Source organism: Merops nubicus, unplaced genomic scaffold (genome assembly GCF_000691845.1).
Source record: "Merops nubicus isolate BGI_N331 unplaced genomic scaffold, ASM69184v1 scaffold5910, whole genome shotgun sequence".
Classification (NCBI taxonomy): Eukaryota; Metazoa; Chordata; class Aves; order Coraciiformes; family Meropidae; genus Merops; species Merops nubicus.
Window position 1 is genome coordinate 67,223 of NW_008584741.1, and position 22,018 is coordinate 89,240.

A 22,018-nucleotide genomic window follows, 5' to 3' on the forward strand; every position below is an offset into this window, starting at 1 on the left:
TAAATAAGAATATTCAAAAGGATTTGTGTAAAGAGAAGCTGGTGAAATGTTAGCTCTGTAACATTATGAAGCTAAAATAGTGCAGCACAACTGTTACATCTAAGCAGTAGTGTACTTTTGATGAATTAAACAGAAGGAAAAGAAGCTAAAACTGAATATATGTAAGCTTTAAGGAGTACAGAAGCACAGGTGTGTCCATCTTGCTAGGAAACTTACAGGCAGCTTTGGACAAATGCAAGTACAGTGGCAGAAGAACATTGCCTTCAGTCACAGCTTTGCTTTTATATCCTAATGCCCAGCATAAATATTCACCAGTGCAAGTACAGTGAGTGGAAGGACTTGGTCTGTTATTGCTGGACTGCCTGATTTTGTACTGGCTGTGGTTACCTGAGTAAGGCAGCTCTTATGTAGCTGTGTGGTTCCCCATAGCTGTCAAAGCTGAGAAGTTTGTGCATTTTGCTTTGGCAGCATAGCTTGTACTGCTACAAAACCTCCTAACATCTAGTGAAAGGCCTAAAACAATTATCAATATTATTACAACCCCTTTATTACATTCCAACACTTTGTACTTGTTCTCTGAGTTAGGAATAAACTTTAGATGCTTACCGTGTGCCAGAATAGAATGCCTGTGTTTGGGCTTTACCTCCTGCTACTAAGTCTACAAGCAGAATGACACTGTGTATACCTTTTTGTGAGTATCACATCAGTATCACAGCGCTCATTGTAGTCTTCTCACTGGGTCTGTTGGTGAAGACGAGACCTTGCCCGCTATTTTGTTAGGCCAGGAGTGGATGAATACCCACCTAGAAATGATGATTAGTAGTATAAATGAGAAATTAACTCCAGATGCGAACAGCTATTGCAGTGAAATGATCTTTGAAAAGTCAGTAACTTTTTAGAAACCTTTAAGAACACAGCCAATCCTGCATACAATGAAGATCATCCCAAATAAAGAGCAAAAATGTGCTTTGCTTTTTTTTTTTTTTTCCCCTCCCCATCACAGCCACCAAGCAAAATTCTTTCTAGCATCTTGGGAAAAAGCAATCTTCAGTTTGCAGGAATGAGCATAATGCTGAATATCTCCACCACCAGCTTAAACCTAATGACTCCAGATACAAAACAGGTGAGTGTGACTGCTATATTGATTTGTGAGGCTTTCGATGAACACTGTACTGCACAATTACTTGTCTGCCTCAGCTGCTCAAGGATATTATTCCTCAATAATATGTATAAAATGAATGAAAACAGGATATAAAGCATAGTAGTAGTCATAGTTTATTCCAGTATTCAGCATAGCTTTGATGTATTATTTTCTTCTTGCCATGTTTCAGGTAGCTCAGCTTTGCTCTTAGAAGACCTGCAACATGAAATGGCATTTTTTGGTTGTGGGAGTTCTTGTTGGGTACAATTACACATTTTCAGAGTGTTAAAAGGAATATACGTTTGGAGTGCCTAAAGAACTGTATGCCGATCCCAAATTTTGTTGTCATTCTTCCCATTTACAACCTTAAAGGGCAATCTATTCCTTCACTGCTGCTAGAAATACAGCCTTAGGCACTTTGCAGCGCAGTGAAACACAGTCTTTTAGAGGGATGAGGCAGCCTTTTTTCAAGCCACGCATTTCTTCTTCAGTGTACTGAAGGTACAGACAGACTTTGGGGAATCGCTGCAGTGAATTGTGAATGATGTACGAGATGAGAGAAATCCTTGCTCGGGTTGTATGTAAAGGGAAAGCAGACAGACATGTGTCGTCACTGCTATGCTATTTGCTGTGAACCACAAATTGTGTTAGGGCACACAACTTTCTGCCCAGATACAGCTGGGAAAAAAACAAAAAAGAAGAAATTTTGCTGGCCTTAGGAGCCTCTGGATTAAAGAATATACACATTCTGTATTAAAAAAAGCTTGCTGTTTATTTTTATATTTTCATTTATTTATCCTAATTCTTACCCTTACTTAGGATACATCATAATTTTCTGCAGTGAGTATGAGACTGTGAGAGCAGCATTATGGCTCACTGCAGTAGCCTTATTATGGAGTCGATACAGCAGTACTTTCATAAGGACAGTTGCCCCCAGTCAGAAGCATAGGAACCTGATGTTAATTACAAAACTGTTTAAAAAGTGCCAAACCCCGAAAGCTGCCTGGTTTTCAGCTGGCATCGGGGTAGAAATAGAGTAAAAAGTATTTATCCCAGGGAAGAATCCTCTCCTAGATATCTTGCCTTTTCTCTGAGTTGACAAAACTGTTTATCTTTCTGTCACATCATTCTTTTTGAGATATACTTGCTCTGGGTGCTGCAAGCCTGGGAAATGTCTGGTTTCTCAGAGATCCTGTGTCTAGCTGTGGTCTCCCTTGTTTCTTTTTTGTGCCAAGTATTCGGTTTGAAAATAACCATGGCTCAGCAGCTTTGCCCTTTGAGGCCCCACCCAGGAAGCTGACTGTAAACTTGTCTAACAAACAGCCTCTTTCTCTCAGAGGAGCTGGAAAGAAAAGACAAGACACTTGTTGGCCCTAGGAGTAGCAGGAAAGCAGTTGCAGGTGTTTCTGCACAACAGTTTTGTGAACATGTTAAGCAGAGATAAGTGCAAGATGACTTTGTTTTGTTTTGTTTATTTGTTTAAAATTCAGATTTGGGTAGACTGAAATGTTTCTAAACTACGTGCCAACATTAGTGAATAATTTCATTTTAAGTGATGAAATATGTTGATAATTAGCTATGCTTTGTTTCAGTATTTTTATATGGTGAGAGGGAGATGAAACACCTTTACCTAAAACTAGACTGTTTTTGTGGAATTAGAAAAGGTGTCTGACTTGAACTGATGGTTTCAGCACTTTTCAATTTTCTTAAAATTTGGAAAAATAAGTTCTGAGGCAATCTGAAATTTTTTTTTTTTTTTTTTTTTATGATGCTGAGCTAAAAGATTGGATTATTTGCACAGTTCAAGATAGTGACAATATTAAATGTGTAACAATTCTTCACTAATTCCTCTGTATTGTTAGGATCACTTCCTTAATGGAAAAGGAGAAGGAAGTCTTCTCTGATGAGTAAAAGAACGATGGTTCACCACTGAACACTTAAAAATAAACCACATATTCAGAGGCTGCCATGGTACAAGCAGGAGTATTCAGAATGAAGTACTGTTTACATGAAAGAAACACTACAAATAGTTGTCCACAGTAATGCATATCAGGTTTTCTTCTTTCCAAGGACGATAGTTACTAGCTCAGGTCTTTAAGATGCAGGATGGACAAAACAGCCCAGAGAATATCTTTTTAGCCTCTTTTTTTCCACCAAAATGGTATTCTAAAGTATGTGGTACCTGCTGCAAAGTGAACAATTAAGATACAAATGACTATTATCACATGCTCTGAGGCACTAAATAAGGGGCCTGTCCTATACCAGACAAATTCCTTGGCCTAGTTTCTGTGACTCAAATGATCAAGTGAAATTTTCTTTCAAATGACTGTTTCTTTCCTGGTTGTTACATGGTTTCATTTTAAAGAGGTTTCATAAGTTATATCTCAGAATAGCAATGAAGCAGAGCTGTTCTCTTTGTATGAGAGGTTCATGAACTGTTCTTCTTGTATGAGAGGGTCATGACAATTTGTCTTGTCCCAAAGAAATATCATATTAGTTTGAACTGTACATAAACAAATTGGATTTCAACTGCCCTGAAGTATTCCTGAGATTTTGTCCACAAAGTTACACTGCAGCAAGATTCAAAATTCTGTTTGCACATTGCACATGCATTTTATGTTTGAAACATAAAATGTCACAGCAGGTATTTGAAGCAATGTTAGTATCCTTAGTTGGTGTGCAGATTGGCATGATTTCATTGATTTCGCCAGAGTGGCATCAGCAGAAAAGTATTTTGATGAATAGGATCATTTGCTCAATTCATCACTATCTGTAACAAAGAAAGTGAGCTTTATCAGCTTAAAATTTCTACAAAGATACTATATGACAGATCTGTATGATCTGCTGGACTTCTGAGCACATTTAGCAATTTTGCTGTGTCTCGCTACGTTTTGAAGAACACTAAACCAGATAGATTCACCCTTAAGTTTATTCATATTACCATGCTACTCTTTGTCTTCCCTGTAGGTGAAATACAGAGGTAACTTTGGTCCTGGTTTTAGAGTTTCATCCCTATACAAACAAACAAAAAAAAAGGAATCAAAAGGATAAACTGTAAGAAAACATATTGACTCACGCGTATTCTTTTTGATCCATACAGATCATTGCAAATCACCATATGCAGTCTATTTCCTTTGCATCTGGAGGTGATCCGGTAAGCATTTCTTTAAAGCTTTCCTCCACATAGGTACGGTGTTATGACGGCTGTGTGAAAAAATCTAATTGCATAGCTTACTGAAAGGAAAATGTAACCAAAATAGCTCCTGTTTCTTGTTACATAAATTCTTCTTGGTTGTTGCCATCAAACTCTTTTTGAGGGAATTGACTGACAAGCAGTCATTAATCCCCCTCTTTGAATGATTAAAAACATATCAAAGGGCTGTGAGCATTCATATAATAACTGATAAGCAGTGTTTTAAGAGTAATGTAGTATAGTCATATGGGTATCATGTGAATTTTTGTCCTGACTGTTATTTTGTACTTTTTACAGTAACAGACTATGCTGCAATTGTATTTATAGCAATGCATGCATTTATGTCTTTTTCTTCTCCTCTTTATGTGTGCATTGATAAGAATATGCTAAATATTGCCTTCAAATATATTCACTACACTCAGGCAACTGGAAGACAAGCTTTAGGAAAAGCCTGGATCTTTCTTTCTAGTTTTGCAGAGCTTTCAGATACACTTACACTTGTGGTTACTTAGATCAAAGGACAGCCTCCTGCTTGTTGTGCTATTCCCTGTTTTTATAAGCAGTCCATCCAAAGGTGTATTAAATGTGCTTAAAAAGTATTTGTCATCCAGGAAGCAGTGGGAGAATCATGAAAGAATCATAAACCATTGCTTACCTCTTACCTCAGAGATTTGAAAGCATTTAAACATAGATTAATTGAATGAGTCTGCCTTTTCCTCCATCTTAGAACTATCTGTCATTTATCAGTCATGCACTACAGGTAAGATAATTTCTAGCCTGCTTTGTGAGTTAATTCTCAGTTCAACTCTGTTAAGCTGAAGAGCATTTGCACTCTGTCTCTTCATTTCACTATCCTCAGGAAATGTAAGGGCAAACTTTAGTCTTAGTATAGCTCTGCTCAGCTCAGTTCAGTTTCAGAAGGAAAAGGGACACCATATCATCATAATTTGGGGAACAAAAGTGGATCAACAGCAGCTTTGAAATACACAGATTGCAATGGATCCTGAAATGAACAATTCCTGAAGTGGGCAGTGGAGTGATTAGCACAGTTCCCTGCCTCCGTAAGAAGATTCTTCACTCCCCATCTGCCATCCCAAATGCTAAGTCCTGGAAACACCATTGCATGCTGCCCACTGATAGAGTGGTTTACCAGTGAAGATGAGAGGAGCAGCAGTCGAGATTGGATTTGGAGTAAACAAGCACTTCCAAATGTTTTAGAGATAAAAATCATGCTACTGAGTCAGTGAACTACCAGAGAAATAAAACTGCATGATGTAAGGTAGCTTACAAGAGACACTGAAACTGTAAAGTTGCATTCCCAGTAAGACCACTGCATGGTGATCTCATTCTGGGGGTGGAGAAGGTAGATATGCATATCTAATGATGCTCTACAGGCTTGTCTCAGAGAGCTAAAACGGGAAGAACTTTTATTCAAGAGCTTGTTCATAAAGCAGGTGGTTCCTTTCTCCTGTATGCACATGGAAGAAGACAAGATGCACGGATGCGATTTAAGTCACAGCTTTATTAACCTATCTGAGGTTCACCCAGACACAACTTTCATCAGCCTTTAATGATTGCCACTTGGTAAAGGACTGCATCCCTCAAACACAGCTGGGTTCTAGCCCATAAACTCATCACCTCACATGAGATTTAAAATGGATGGAGAAAGGCCACACTGAACTAGCAGCCCAGATTTGTGCCCATGTTTTTTTTCAGGAAATACTTCCTTTATACTGAATTTTGAAGTTTGGTTTATTTAGAATTGAGACTGCCCCTAGTTTGAGACTGCCCCTAGTTATCACCCTGTCCACTTTTCTGCTCTGGATATTGGCTACATCTTTGTGCTAAAAAAAAAAAATAAAAAAAATAAAATATTGCGCCTTTTTTGCGATATTCTCCTTTGCAAATATTTTTGCAGTGAGTAAGCTTCGGGCTGTCTCACTGCATGGCAGCTTAAAAATCTCTCCACCAAATCCTTTTACACACTGTTTTGGAATAACTTTTAGTTCACTTCCAAAACTGTGTTCTGGATCTCTTTTAGCTCTCTTCAGCCCCACCTTATGAAACACTGAACAATTTTAATCTGTAGTTGTTTCAGGTGGCTGTTTCTAGGCTGTTACACAAGACATCTGTTTTTGAAGACACCTGCTGAAATTACACAGAGGTGGATTTTATGTCGTCTAATAAGGCAGGTCTCTCAGAGGTCCCTGAAGGCAGTAGTTTTTCAATTTCAGCTCTACCTCCAAATTTTAACATTGCAATGCAATTTCTTTGAGGCAAAAATTATAGGTTATTCATACTTATCTTCAGTCCTTCAATGTCAGGGACCACTTTGCTGCATCAGCTGAGCCCTGTATAGCATTTTGATGGGAGTTTTCTAATTTAGACACTGTGAAATGTGCCCACCTTAATGTTTTTTTCATAGACAACTTGAATCTGAGAGCTTTGGATGAAGTAAATAGTAGGTGATGCCAGTCTCTCACACCCACGCTAGCTATGAGATGGGTCTATGATTTACTTAGGCATAAAAGTATCCATTATTTATATCTGTAGTAGTAAACAATATTATCTGTGGCCTGTTTTCTGGCCTCAAAACTAAGTAGCAGAGTGCAATTTCATCCACACACTCACTCTTTTCCCTCATAGTGCTATCTAGGGATTGATGCTCACCATGTGCTGGTCCCTCAGAGAGTTTCAGAGCATGGCAAAGGAAATTAGCACAGCTAGGCAAGGGAGATTAGTAACAATTAAACAGCATGGACAACTCTCAGGCCTTTACTTTGGCCCTGTTTTATATGCTACTGTAGACATAGCCACTTTTCTTGTCCCTTTATTTGTTGATATGCATTGTTACTTCCAGTCAAATTGTTGCCCAGACACTATGTCACTGGGTGCTTAAGAAGTTACTGGACAAAATGCTAGGGCTATTCTTCTCTGCTCAGCATTTTTTTACAGACCTACCTCATTACTACTGTGTCTGAGTATCTTTCAGTACTGCATTAAGTGATACAATTGCACATCTGTCACTAGAACCATGAATGAATGTGCTTCTTCATTTCCTGTGTCCTCTCCTTAGGAAGGAATTGCAGCACAGTGATTTGTGCTGGGCAGGAGGTGGTAGACTCCACTAAAGGAGTCTATCTTTTAACAGAATATTGATGTTTATTATGACATTAGATCTTGACATAATTATTAATGGTCTTGGATGAGTCACTTGTAAAGGCTTTGGGTATACTTATGCAGCCAGCTATAGTGTATCTTAAATATACTTCAGTTAAGTCTAGCTATACCTGACTAGCCAGGCGTATCAGAAAATAGCAGATCTAACTTGGAATTCCTGATTGCATCAAGGATATATGGCATTTTTCAGATGTCCCAGCTAACCTAATGTTTCCCATAAGCACTAGCCTTTGTGTTCCATCTGCATAATGATAAAAGTCTGCACTGCTTGTGAACAATAGAATGAGGGTAGCAAGAGAGCAAGCAAAAAATCCCAAAAGTTGTCAGCCTGCCCTTTACAGAAAATCCACCTGGCATGTGGTAACAGGAATAGCTGCAAGCAGCCCGTGGGCTAGTGGAGAAGAGTCCTGGGATACTGCTTGTCACAGCCAAGCAGTGGCTGAGCACCTCTGTACCACATGGCATTATAGTCAGTAAATGCGTGTGCTTATCACACATGAATAAACACCATTGCTCAGTATTTTTGGGGTGCAGGCTGTTACTCCGACTCCTTCTGCCACAGAATCAGTTGGTTATTCACGTTATCAATCAAAATCTGTGGGTAGTTTGAAGATGAGGACTTCTTTTTCCTCTTAAATTATCCAAATCCTAATATATTTGTTTAGTTGATTTTCAAAGGCCTTGGAAGAGATTTTTAAGTTCTACTGTAAGAAATCACACTCTGAAGAAAGCAAAGTGGTGGGATCAATACCAAAACCTACAAAGTTTTTTATGGGATTTAGGTAGTATTCAACTGTAGAGTACAACATGTCATTTGAGGCTCTACCCATGGGAATCTGTATACTCTGGACTGTGGTCTTTTGCTATGATCAGTGCAAATATTTTGTGCATTCATTGTAGTTCTCTCAATTTTTTGACAGGATACAACTGACTATGTTGCTTATGTTGCTAAGGATCCTGTTAATCGGAGAGGTAAGTTAGAAATACCTATTTGGCATTTTTGTTTCCTTTGAGAAGCATAAATTATTCATGGTATAATTCAGTCGATTTTTTTTTTTCTGCAGAAAAAAAATAAAGATAGCCCAATGAAAAGATTGCCTTTGACAGACTCATTGAAAGCAATAAGGAACAGTCATGTGCAAGTTGGTTTTCAAACTTCAGACAGGTCTTGCCTGTAGTCCGTCTCCAAATACCACTTTAATTCTCTTAATCTCCTAAATACTTGCCTTGCCTGGCTGTGTGAGCTTCTAGGCAACAGTTAACTGTTACCTATGTGAAATCACGATGCAAGAACTAAGGAATCCTCTGATTAAATCCTTTGATGAGGCAGCTGAATCTGTTCAGGCTTCTTAGTACATGTCAGAATCAGATAGTTTACCAAATAATGATGTTTTGAGTCAGCTTGCTGGAGGCTGTAATCCTCATTTTCAGTGAAGTTTTATTCAAGGTTGTATTGCTTTATGAGTCATGAACAGGAAACCTCTTGTTGATAGCCCTCAAAGACTAAGATCCAGTTCAGATTCTCCAAAATAAAAATAAATCATAAAAAGTGTAAATTATAGTCTGAAATAACATGTACAGAAAACAGTCCTCCTTGTAATGCATCTAGCACTTAACATCACTAGATGTTAATGCTAGATGCAAAATATTGTATAATATACCTGAGAATCTAGTTATGATTTATAAATTCATAACGGGGAAAAAAAAAAAAAGCTCCAAAAAGGACTCAAGCACTCCTAACAGGAGTTTTGCAGAATTCAGACACTTTTAACTAAAAAAAAATGCCAGCCCTACAAACTCTGGGCTTCCACCTTTACTATAGGCTCAACTAAATCAATAGCTTCCGTAATTTGTCTTCTCGAATGTTTTCAGATGCCTCAGCAGTCTGTTGTGTCCATGGGCAGAGATGTCCAGACTTGAGAGTGTTAACTCATGAATAATACCCGCACTAAACATACTAATACTCTGAATATTAGTGGAACAACTAGAAAACTTATGGGAAGTGGGAGGTAGGGAGATAGTCCTGTTCTTTGTTGTGCTTATTATGTTCCAACATCATGTGTCCCCCATCAGAAAGGCTCCGACTGCTTGGTGATGGGCTGCTCTCCACCCTGCCTGTTTTAGCAGTACCCTTCTGCTAAACTGGAGACTGATTTAAATGTTCTGAGGGATCTCAGTGGCAATGTAGTAGACCAGCACTGCAGACTAGATGTTTGCACCGTAGGGTTTGAAGGAGCCCTATGCTATGTTTTCTGTTCGCATGTGGGTGAATTTTATATAAAAATTGTTCCATGGTCTATATTCCTTATTTTTAAGTTGAATGTGTGTAGATTTAACTTCCTATCGCTGTTCACTGTTGATTTAGTCTACTCTGGATCAAGGAGTCATCCACTTACTGGCATTGCATTCTTGTGGTGTATTTAGTTCAAGGAATTTCTCAGTTTTCTTTAGGAAACGTGGAAGACTGAACACCATAGGTCTCCAGTTGCAGCGCCCATCCTCCGTGCTTCAGATAATTTCTGTTCCTCTTTCTTTCATTTTTCCTGCACATGTTTTAAAAAGGTAGATGATACCTGTTATTGTTTGGAGTAATGTAGTATTAATGTCAGCAACCTATAACAGAGGTTGGACCTTCCTATTCTTACTTGCTTTCGTCCTTGTCATTAGCCAGTTTCTCATAAGCCCTTTTTTGCTGCAGTGAGTCACTGTTATCTCATGTGAAATTTTTTTCACTCTGTGGTCTTTAAGCCCTCTGCATTACAGCTTTCAATGGAAGCTTTCCCCAGTTGTGTACATATATCAATGGTTTGCAGATCAGTTTGCAGATCCGTGACTCTGTATGTGACCGGTATTAAAAGGTGTAGTTTACCAAGGAATCTGGATTGCCCTCTTTCACCATCACTGGCCATTCTGTCAGTCTTTGTGTTATCTGCGAATTACTTTAAAAGCACGTTCAAATTTACTTCTGTATCTAGTAATGATTGTTACTGCTGCTGTTACTGATACTAGCATTAATACTGTAGTGTAGCTTTCACTTGCATCTTAGACTAATTCCTTCCCAAGGACTGAAAAGCTTCATGCTTTATATTCTTGATCTAGCAAGTAAAAGGCTGGCTTTCTTCTTCTGTAACACTCACAAGAAATCATCTCTGTGTGATACTTTTACAAGAAGCATATCTCCTGTCTACTGAAAGTCTGCTCATGTATCCAAGGAAACAGGTTACTTATTATGTCACCTACTAAAGCTACTTAATGACTCATGCTTCATTTCAGCTCCAGACAAGTTTAGCAGTGAGTAATGTAGCCTCTTTAAATCCTTGTGCTAGTTACAGAAACCAAAAATTAGAGCTTTCATAGACTTACTACTTCTGGTCCATGTTCATGGCGGTAAGTCTACACCTTATCTGGAGACTGATTGTTCACTGCTGCCAGCAGTGGTCTGGAGGCTTTCTTGGCCCTTTATTCCAGCGATTTCAGAAGTTGGTCCAGCAGATCAGCCTCTGAGAAATCATTCCTAAACCTCCTTAGTTGCCATATATTGCTTTATCTAAACTTATGTCACACAAATGTCATGACCAACCCCTACTTGTAGGACATTGGCGTCCAAAGCACTTGATTCCACTGAGCTGGACACTGGGCAGATACTAAAATGCAGTTTTTCATTTTTCTATTAAAGCATTCGGGGTGATAGAAATGAAAAAACTTTAAACAAGATCCCACTGTACTGTGGCAGCACTTGGAAAAGAAACAGTTTCAAACCCAATCCAGGCTCTAGACACTTCCTGCAGTGTTAGGTGAAATCCTCATGAGTTGCCTGTTTATGTGTCACATAAGATGATACCCCTGAGCCACTCTTTGATTTAAAACTGGGATGGATTTGTCTGGACAGCTGATAAAGATTTCTTGGTCTCCCATAGGAAGAAAGCTTGTGTTGCCAGGCTCCCTCCTTACTGACTCTGTCATGTGGGTTCAGAGGGGTGTCATGGATTGGAGTTTGTGGGAGGGTACTGCAGTTAACCAGAGTCTTGGTCCATGCTTCACAGTGTTCCCACAGTTAACTGGGAGTGTCTCCATACAGACATGCAGGAAAAGGTACCAGCTTCTCTGTTACTAGAATCAGATCAGGGCCCAGGATCTAGAAAATATCCTAGTTACTATTCCTCCTTCAGCCTGTAATTTGGGAAATTATGGAAACTCAAAGGAAGTGAAAAGCTTGCAAACTTGGGGTGATTAGTCATAAAACTGAAATGGTAATAAAATTGAGGAAAGGAAAGAAAGTTTTTTTTTGTTGTTACCATCTACTAATATTTTTATAATTTTAATTTAAAGCTTAGAATTCTCATATAATCTATTGCATTCAGGTAATAACGATATTTTATGAGATTTCCTGTTTTTATGGTCTTGTTAAAATTGTGGAACTGATTTGTGGTCTTGCCTATTGCAGTTACACATCAGAGCAATTTTCCTTAACCTTTAAAAAGACCTCATTGTCTAAAATTCATTGTTCCAGAGTAAGGCTTTATTAACTGTGCACACTATGAATAGTGTGAGTATGCCTGACATGTAGGTGTTTTATCACAGGTTGGCTCATCCAATGATTAACAGAAACAATGATTTGCATGTGCATGTGTCAAATCTTTTTCAATTAGCTTGTCATATACTGGAATGCTGTGATGGCCTGGCCCAGGATGTCATCAGCACCATAGGGCAGGCATTTGAGCTTCGATTTAAACAGTACTTGCGATGCCCCTCTAAGATACCTACTTTTCATGATAGGTGAGTAAAGACTGCTTTAGGATCCTTAGCTTTGTATTTACTTAACAAAATGTGCTGTGGAGCACATTTACTTAATAAAATGTGTGTTTCTGGAGACAGACAGGATTTAAACACTTTAAAAAGGGATTTCTGCTGAATTAGCATTTGCCTAATGAATATGAAAGGAGCACAGTCATTTTTGGAAGAAGGAGCTAAATATGGATTTCATGGTGAACATAGTAAAATGGCAATATATTTTCCATTGTAGTTAGTAGGCAGACTTGGATAGCCAAGAATGGAAGTTATTTGTGGCATTTCCTTATTGTTACTGTCATAATAGCTCTGCCAGTTTAGATGAAGAAAGCAAAGAGTTGCTGGGCTTCCCAAATGGCTAGTGGTATTTCACTATTTCTGGTATTAGCCAGAGTGAAATTTTTAAGAATGTGAATTATTGTACAGAGGTTTTAACTGCATTATTCTCTGGAGGGTACAAAATCTGTCTGCTTGTATATGTTCAAAAGTTTGGGATACAGCATTCTGTTTTCTTTGGTGAGCTGTGTTTTTAACACAGACTGCTATATGCTTGCCAGCATTAGTATAAACCCCAGTGAGCTGGTACCCTGTGTAGTCTCTTGTATCAGAGTAAAATGAGTGTATGGCGAGTATAATATGCTACTATCCTAATCTGGAAGATTTCTGTACTCGCTTTAGATTTGTGCAAATGACTGTTAAATGTAGACTGAAATCACAGCTGTGATCTCCTGATTTTCTGAAGTTCTTCCAGATTTATATTGGTGATAGAGCAGCCTTTAATTATAAAGACAAAGTTTTAAAGCTTAGTCAGTCATTCAAGTAATAATATTACAAATGCTACTGTAAGGTTATGTAAAATTGTTCGTTAATGCAGTTTATAATGGTCTTTAAAGCTAAGTAAAGACATTCTTTACAAAGGTAGTTTAGATTAGTTTGTCTAAACAGAGGTCTGCTGTGTGATCCATCAGTGCTTCGACTTACAATGATAGCTCACCTGTCACAATAATATGCAGTAGTGACCCCCCGACAGGCAGTCTCAACTTGCTGCAAGAATCTGTAAGAACTTTGGAAGCCAGGGGCAAAATAAAGTACCTGCTTTCTTACAGGATGCAGAGTTTGGATGAGCCATGGATGGAGGATGAAAACGAGGCAACAGAACATCCCTATTACAATAACATCCCAAATAAAATGCCCCCCCCTGGTGGTTTCATTGATACCAGGCTCAAAGCAAGACTTCCTCCTGCTGCAAGTACAGCTCAGGTTAGTGCAATTCTATCTGTGCCCTCCTCCTGATAAATCAATTTTTTTTTAAAAAAAGTATGATTTAACATGGCTACTTTTTGATGATTTATATCTCACAGCCTATCATGTATGGCCAGTTTCCTTTTGAATGGGCATTGAAGATCTAGGGGGAAACAAATTAGGCAGGTTCATAACAAACTAAACATTTTATCAATCTAATGCAGTCATTGCTAACAGTTCATTATGTTAATAACTCAACAGTGATCAGTATTCAGCCAGGTTTCTAGATAGGTTTACCACCTCAAGTTGAGCCTAGGGTCAGCTTGCATATTTCTACTAGTATTGCTGCCAGAAGTCCAACTGTGATATCAGTGTGGCCACCTAAGAGGATTTTTCAGGTCCAGCATACCTCTCCTTGTCTGTCCTGTCTTCAGCACCTGAGTGTGTTCTCTGGTGAGTCTTTCAACTCATGCTTTGGAGCCTGATGGGGTTGTCTACTGGTCCCAGGAATGCTTCTGTGGAATGCTTTTCCTAAGCATGGTTTGTCAGGGCTTGCTGTGTGAAGACAAATGTACTAGAGGAGATGATGCATCATTTGGGGTTGCAGGGGTTAATAAAAGAAGGAAGCAGAGAAGTTTACAAGAAGGTCACTGGTAATATCTTACTCCTACATAAATGCATTTGTGAGATACATATTCTGACACCATGATGAACTGGAAATGAAGAGTGGAAGTACACAGAATACAGCCAAGGAAATTGTTAGAGCTGCTCATAATATATCTAAGCATTTTAAAGGTAATTGAAATTTTCTTTGAATGTGTATCCATTCTAGTCTGCAGCAGGAGTGGGAGGAGAGCAAACCTATTACCAGAGTCGTCACTTAGGAGACCAATTCAGTGAAGACTGGCATCATGTGCCTGTTAAACAGGGTGAGTTTTGCTAGTTTTAGCTGTAATACTGCAGGAGCTATTGGGTGAGCAAAGCATGTGAGTCTGAGCAAAGCATGTGAAAGTCTGATGCCCCAAAATCTCAAGGCAATGAACTGCACTTTGTTGATAGATTCCCTTTGTCCAAATTTTAGTGTTGATCAGTGAAAAGCCTTTAGTAACTTCCTCTGGATAAATTCTTAAATGCACAACTTCATAAAATCTTCTCTTTTGTAGAGCAATTCATAAATAGAGTTGCCTCAAACCTTCAGCTCACTAGCTTGTCATGTGTTAAAACCCCTTGGTATCTAAAGACAGTCTGCATGGTCTGTTCTGAAAATCCGATGGAGTTACCAAAGCAGGAGCCTAAAGTCAGAAGTATTTTTTCTTCTTTTTTTTTTTTTTTTTTTTTTTTTTCTAATATGGAGCAAAGCATGTGTTTGTACATCATCTCTGATTCATGAATAACAAATAACACATAATGTTCTTTATGTTGATGAATTTTTAGCAGACGACATCAAAACGTGAAATTTCATGCCATCCATCTTTAGGTGACAGCTTTACTGTGTTTCTGGGGACATTTTCTTTTCAAATGCCAGAATATGTTATCTGCTGTTAATCTGCACAGATTTGAGGATTTTATTCCATTTTCTCCTCTCATGACTCTCCAGCTGAATATAATTTTTGAAACTGACAGACTTTATTTACACGTTTCCTTTCCTCTTGAATAGTGCCCTCTTCCAAACCCCTCATTAAAACACAGTTCTAAATCCATTCATCAACATTTTTACTACTAGATCCTGGAGTTATTGACTTTGCATCTCCCATTTCAAGGAACTTTTAAACCTTTGGTGGTAGGCTATGAAGTTATTTGTTCATTATAACAACACTATTCTCTCAAATATAAAAAAAGGAAAAAAGTTTTTAATTTTCTAGGATCTCTGGATATTTGTAGTATGCCAGAAGGGAAGTCACAAGTAACCCCAACAGCAGAAATGCCAACATATGTGAACACCCAGCATAAAAATATAGAAGCTCTGTTGGCACTTCAGGCAGAAGCTGAAAGTACCTTCAGTGGAACAGGAGATGATAATAAAGACAGCAGCCCAGGAAAGGATCTGTTTGACATGAGTGAGTTCCCTTCCTATTAACTCCCTTTGTAACAAGTGATCTAATGTGTTTATGCGTAATGTCTGTATAAAAATAATTTTTAAATTTCCCACATTTTGAGTATTCTTGATGGAATTATGGTGAATTTTGGAATTCATGGTGATTTCATATTGGACTGAATTAAAATAAGGGGGGCCAAAGATTTGAAGTTAGTTTGTGTTATACCTGAGTTAAGGTGAGTTATCCTTAGCATCACAGGCAACAACATCAGAAGGAAAATAATTCAAGAGGCTTGTCATGAAGGAAAGTGAAGGAGTGAATAGCTGGAGAGAATTAGCTCCAGCCTGTCTTGTGAATGATACTAGGAAGTCAATGCACACTACAAAATCTCTGTGCCATAAGGAAGCTGAGAGGAAAATTAAAAGGCTGAGTTATCCTTTGCTGTGGATAGGCCTATACTGTATCTAACTATGTATTCTTACTTTGAAGTAAGCTTTTCCAAAGTTAGAATCATAGCCACAGCTGTAAAATTATGGTTTAAGCATCAGTCATAATTTGATGTTGTCACTACTAATACACATTGTTTTCAGCCTTGAATACATACTTAGCAAGAAATATGGGGAAATAAGTTTGATGCGCATAAAATTTTCCTTATTTTTCTACTCTTCCTGCTTCAAATCACTTGCTGACATGATTTATTTAATTCACTTCACGTAAATAAAAGACAGTAAGACAAAGCCCTTGGTGCCTATATGTTATTTATAAAATAATGTATCTACGTTTCTGTTATCTCAGTATAAATAAAATTGTCTTGGCATATTTTTCCTGAGATACGACTACTTCCACAGCTTAGGGAGATTTTGAATTGAAAGAAAAGGGGAAAGAAGAAAGTTGAGAGAGTATTTATCTGTGAATATAGATCTGAACATAGAAAAGTGCTGTCTGAAAGCAAGGATGCTAACCTTGATTTCTAAAATGCCATGCCCTTAAAACATGCATGTGCTTACTTTTATTTTATATACTTTTTCTCTTCTAAAAATAGGGAAAATTGGTTTCTCATCTTTCAGCCTTCATTAGATTTATTAATCATTTGATCAACAGAAAAATATAGTATTAGGTATTAGCTGAGGCATTCAAACAGGCTGCCCAGGGAGGTGGTAGAGTCACCATCCCTGAAGGTGTTCAAAAAAATGTGTGGACGTGGTACTTCAGGACATAGTTTTGTGGTCATGGTAGTGTTAGGTTGATGGTTGGACTTGATGATCTCAGAGGTCTTTTCCAACCTTAATGATTCTATGATTAGAGAATGTGTCAACTAGCCCTAAGTTAGTGGCTTGTCAAGTTAAATGTGTTGGTCTTACTGCAGACTGCAATGTAGCGAAGACATATATAAACTGGATTTAAGAATTATCTGAGGTATCAATAAACTGTAATGGCACAGTATTAACCCTATTTCTCTGAGCTAAATTAAGCTCTCTGTGGCCCCATGCAAATATGTCTATGCATCTGAGCAGTTTTCTTAGAGGTAGTGTATTGTTTCACAGTACTGCTCTGCAGATGTCCTTTCATAAGTCTAGTAGGCACAGAACAAGATCTCTTTTTAATATGCACTAGTTGGCCAGATGAAGGTCTTAGAAGGGACAATAGATTCTCACAGGTCAGTACAGCATATGAGGAAGCACACACTGACCTATTTGCTATTTCTGTAAGACTGTTTGAACTATAGTGACACATCTTTCCATTTCACTCTACAGAAAGTAAAACTGACTTGAGGATTTAGCTGAGGTTTAAAAGGTGCTTCCTGATTTCAGCTAGGCAAATCATGTTAAAAGTGTTGCCTATGTCTGTGTGGCAAAGCCCTCTTCGTAGGTGGAGGCTAGGGGTAGGCTGATTGGCGAGGGCAACTGATTGCATCTAGATCACCCTTGGGCTGTGACTCAATAATGGATAATTTTTAAATGAATATGTTGTTTGAAGAGAGACCAGATATGAATGTAATGACATTTGGTGCCCATATTATGCAATTTATTTGAAATTAAACTGTCTGACGTACCTAGCAAGACTAAAGGAGAGCTCTGTCTGGTATCAAGGCATGTAAACCCAATGGTTGACAATAACCACTACTGAAATAAAACCAGTACCTTTCAAAAGTTCCTGCCAAGGTTTGCTCTGATTTTTGTCAGCATCCTTCTGTAAGTAATGTAGACTTTTAATACACTACATTCCTTGGTCTTAATAGAATTCATAAATTAGAAGGCCTAGCAGTACATCTTCCCTCATTTTTTTCATAAAGATAAAGGGAAGTGGTTATTACACAAAATAAATTCAGTTTAAAATGACTGGAATATCACCATTTTGTAACATGATTTACCTCTGAATGATATTGCCTGTGTTTCTGATTTCATAACCAGAACCATTTGAAGATGCTCTCAAGAACCAAACATCTGAGGCTGCATTGAGGAAATCCACTTCCATGGAATGCACCAGTCCCCTTTTATCCAGAGCATCTGACTGGACTGTAGCTGAAGAGCTAAGTACAGAGCCATGGTATCAAGGAGAGATGAGCAGGAAAGAAGCAGAACAGCTCTTAAAGAAATGTGGAGACTTCCTTGTGAGGAAGAGTACCACGAATCCTGGCTCCTATGTGCTGACAGGCATGCATAATGGACAGGCCAAGCACCTTCTATTGGTGGACACAGAAGGAACTGTAAGTGCTGACTCCTCAGTAATACAGGAGGTTTCTGACTCTACATGTTCTGTGTACATGTGTTTAGTCTTGTTTACAGCTTATTCACAACTGATCTGTATAGTCTACAGTCTCATCTCTCTCATATGCCATCACATCTCTAATTCTTTCCCTGATGCCTAGAAGGAGACACACTGTATGATTTCTGCATGTTGCAGGGAGCCTTAGGGACTTGATTGCTCAGCAAGGTCAAGTTTTGGCCACTGCATAGCCTTAGTCAAAAGTGCAGCTCTTTCTTTAGCCTTCCTGCTTAGAAGCTTCTGGTGGCTGTGCAAATGCCAGTCTTTGTGGCAGCAGTTTCCAGGTAACATCTCTCTCAGCCAGGATATGGACCAGACCCTCTGTGTTTTTCTGCATGTTACCCCAAGAAAGAACTGGGGCAAGCCTGCTCCATCTCTTTGCTGTGCAGCGACTCCCATAGCCAACAAAAGGATCCTCCCAGTAGCCAGATGGAGAACGCAAGGGAGCTCAAGTTTTCTGCAACTGTTATGACCTGCTTCTTGGGAGGCTTAATCTTGTCTGAGAGAAGGAAAGCATTGCCATGTGTTGTATTCTTGGCTCCTGGTAGCTGAGAATGGGAAACTCCTTTTCCTCTGTAAAGGACAACTTTAGATGACATACCTCAAAGTAAATGAGAAACTCCCACCAGGAGGTTTGTATCTCTGCTGACTGGCACGGAGTACTCGGGCCCTGTGATGGCTCTTGGGAGGGACATCTTCCTCCTGTAAAGGATGGAGGCCCTTCTTCTTTTCTACATTGCCTCTAAGAGCAGCACTAACTTGCTCACATCCTTGTGCAGGGACCTGCATGTTCTCAGCCCACTTGTGATGTCCCATCATGGCCCAAATGGCTCTGAAACTCCCCTTTCAGTGGTCACTGCTTGAGAACCACAGCTTTTCTGCAGTTGTATTTAGGTTGGCTGCACTGCCTGTATGGTTTGTGTGATCCTGACACAGCCCCTGAGCAGCCTTATTTGCAACTTGTCGGTGTGGAGAGTTGTTGATGAAATGACAGTGTGTGGCCAGCAACAGCAACATGCCAGTGGCTTGCATTTCTTCTGCATGGCCTTGGTGTAATTATTTGTAAAAACAAATTCACACAAAGGCTGCCTGAAAATTCTTTTCACACACAAATTACGCAGTGACTTGTTACAGCTGGTAGGAGCAGAGTTTACTGTCCATTTGCTTCTGCTCTCATCAAGCTGCCACTAAAAAAAAAAAAAAAAAAAATCTCTAGCTCAGGTAAGTTATTCTTAAAATGGAGGACTACAGTATTTTTGCTGGATTTAGAATCAGGATTTGAACTCATGTGATGGCAGACTATATTGCTTAAGGTGTGAAAAATCTCAGCTGATTTCAGTGGATTGAAAATGTGTTAATCTGAGTATAGATAAGGAAAATTATTGCTGTTTTAAAGAGATCTCATTTTGAAAGTATAACTTTGAATAATTACAGAAAGTGATGTTTCAAAGCAGTATGTTTCAGAAATCAGGGTAGCTTGTTGGTTTACTTCAGTGATGCAGCTATGTGTGGACAGAGCAGACAGCATTGTTTGCCATCAAAGCTGGTTGTTTCTTCTTTTTACCCTGTGACATCTTGTGCTAAGTTACTAGCAGTTCTGCCAGAGCTTAGTGATGAAGACTGAAATATTTCACTTGAGGTTCCATCACAGCATAAACAGGCTTTGGAAGGTTTTACCCAAAGTTACTATCTCTGTCTGAGAAATAGATGACGAGCCTCAATTCAGAGCAGTGCTTACAGGCTGTTGCCTGAGGCATTGTAGAGCCATCCCAATACAAAGCTTCACTGCAGGATGACATTTGCTGGAGAGGACCTCTGTTCTGTGAATGGAAGCTGTATTCCTAAATCATTTTAAACATAGGAATGAAATGTTTTGTGAAGTTGTGGTTAAATAATTAAAGATTAGTTTGTAATATTGAGTAGTTTCAGCCTGTCCTGATAATTTTGACTGTTTTATCTTGCTGTATCTGTTTCCTTCTATTATTGGTAATAATTTACTTAGCAGGATGCCAGTACAGAGAGCTGATAAAAGGCCTAGGAAAATTATGTTACCTGCCCTGAAATGTTTCAGTTTCCAATGCACAGGAGCGTACTGTACAGCACTGGGCAAAACCAAGCCAAGCGCATGTAGTGGCTGGATTGCTTTCGGAAAATGAATTTTCCACATCTGAAGATCATCTTTGTTAATGAAAGCACAAAGATGCTGAGGTGCACAGAGAAGAGTGGGGTTCTGGCATCTCTGGAGGGACAGCTCTTTCTAAAGGAAAAGGTGAAAACAGTTAAAAGAAGTGAGTATCCTCTTGGAAAGGAAAATTTGATCTAAAAATCTGACTTACAGGGAACCAAAATGTTGTACAGAAAACTTTCAAGTAAACGTATTCAGAAACAGTAATAGTAATAGACCGGCCCATAGGTAGCATGCAAAATACCTGTTTGCTAAGAATAGAGGGAGTAATAGGCAATACAGAAGCAAAACTCCAGAAATGCCAAATTTCCACTAATTTTAATAGGAGAGGGATCAGTCTCAAAAACATTATTAATTGTGTAATTTTGTTCTCAGAGAATTTTAGTGTGAAGTTAAGATAAAAAATTATTCGGTTTTATCCTCTTACATCCTTTTTTTTTAAAGGTTCGTACAAAAGATCGTGTCTTTGACAGCATAAGTCATCTCATCAATCATCATCTTGAGAATAATTTGCCAATAGTTTCTTCTGGAAGTGAACTCTGCCTGCAGCAGCCTGTTGAGAGGAAACACTGACTCCAGATAATTATTTCAGTTTTTATAATTTGGAAGCTACAACTTGTAGAAATTGCAGTTCTGATAAAACATGTACATTAAAAAAAAAAGCATATTCTGATGTATTTCATGAGTATGTTTTCTTTAGTTTTAAAAACCCCTTTTCAGATGGCACACTTGAAAATTCTCACTGCTTTATGTAGACATGAAGTCACAGCAGAAGGCTTTCTTAAAAAGTAATTTCAATAAAATTGTTCAGGTTCTCTAATGTGAATATTGTTAGTGTATATTACACATTACATATATAAATACAGTATATATTTATATTTTTCAAGTTAGTCTATTATTAGTATCGTACTATCCTCTGTGCCATGTGTTTTTACCAGAAGAAAAATGCCAACTGTGATTGTTCAGATAAAAATAGAATTCAGCATTTTCAATTTCTTGAGAAAATGAATATTAGGAATCTTATTTCTGATTCTACCTAAGAAGCACAACTATGGGGATTACACGTGGATTATGCTGATTAACCATGGAAGGAGTCTGAACTCAGCAACTAGTATTCCACCTGGGAAATTCAGCATAAAATGATTTTTAAGACTATTACTCAGCGTCACTGATATCAATTTTATCTTTCTGATGTCAAGTTTTGGTTCTTATATTATGCTAATTGAAACATTTCTATCTTGCTTTAAAAATGATTTAATGTGATCTCTCTGTGTATGAGGTGTATGCATTTGATTTTTCTAATGATAGTATAACAACATTCTGTAACTTTATTAATTTGAATGCTAAGATTATTTATAAGTAGTTCTCTGATTATGGTGAAGATCTAGGTGTCCTTGACTGCCAGTCTCCAATGAGATGTTACAGACTGATCAGGCAAGTTCAAATAACTTGTATTTAATAGGTTTAATGTAGGATATACTTTGTTA

The 22,018-nt window shown here is 38.3% G+C and overlaps 1 protein-coding gene across 1 annotated transcript in view; it reads left to right on the forward strand.

The window, feature by feature from the left end:
* SHC3 (SHC (Src homology 2 domain containing) transforming protein 3) overlaps nt 1-21,104 on the forward strand; it is a 56,315-nt gene extending 35,211 nt beyond the window's left edge. The window contains exons 4-12 of the mRNA XM_008945162.1: nt 1,004-1,123; nt 4,242-4,295; nt 8,435-8,486; nt 12,164-12,290; nt 13,409-13,562; nt 14,377-14,473; nt 15,407-15,601; nt 17,992-18,287; nt 20,976-21,104. Coding sequence (XP_008943410.1) covers nt 1,004-1,123; nt 4,242-4,295; nt 8,435-8,486; nt 12,164-12,290; nt 13,409-13,562; nt 14,377-14,473; nt 15,407-15,601; nt 17,992-18,287; nt 20,976-21,104 — 1,224 coding nt within the window. The remainder of the gene's footprint in view (nt 1-1,003; nt 1,124-4,241; nt 4,296-8,434; nt 8,487-12,163; nt 12,291-13,408; nt 13,563-14,376; nt 14,474-15,406; nt 15,602-17,991; nt 18,288-20,975) is intronic.
* The last annotated feature ends 914 nt before the right edge of the window (nt 21,105-22,018 follow it).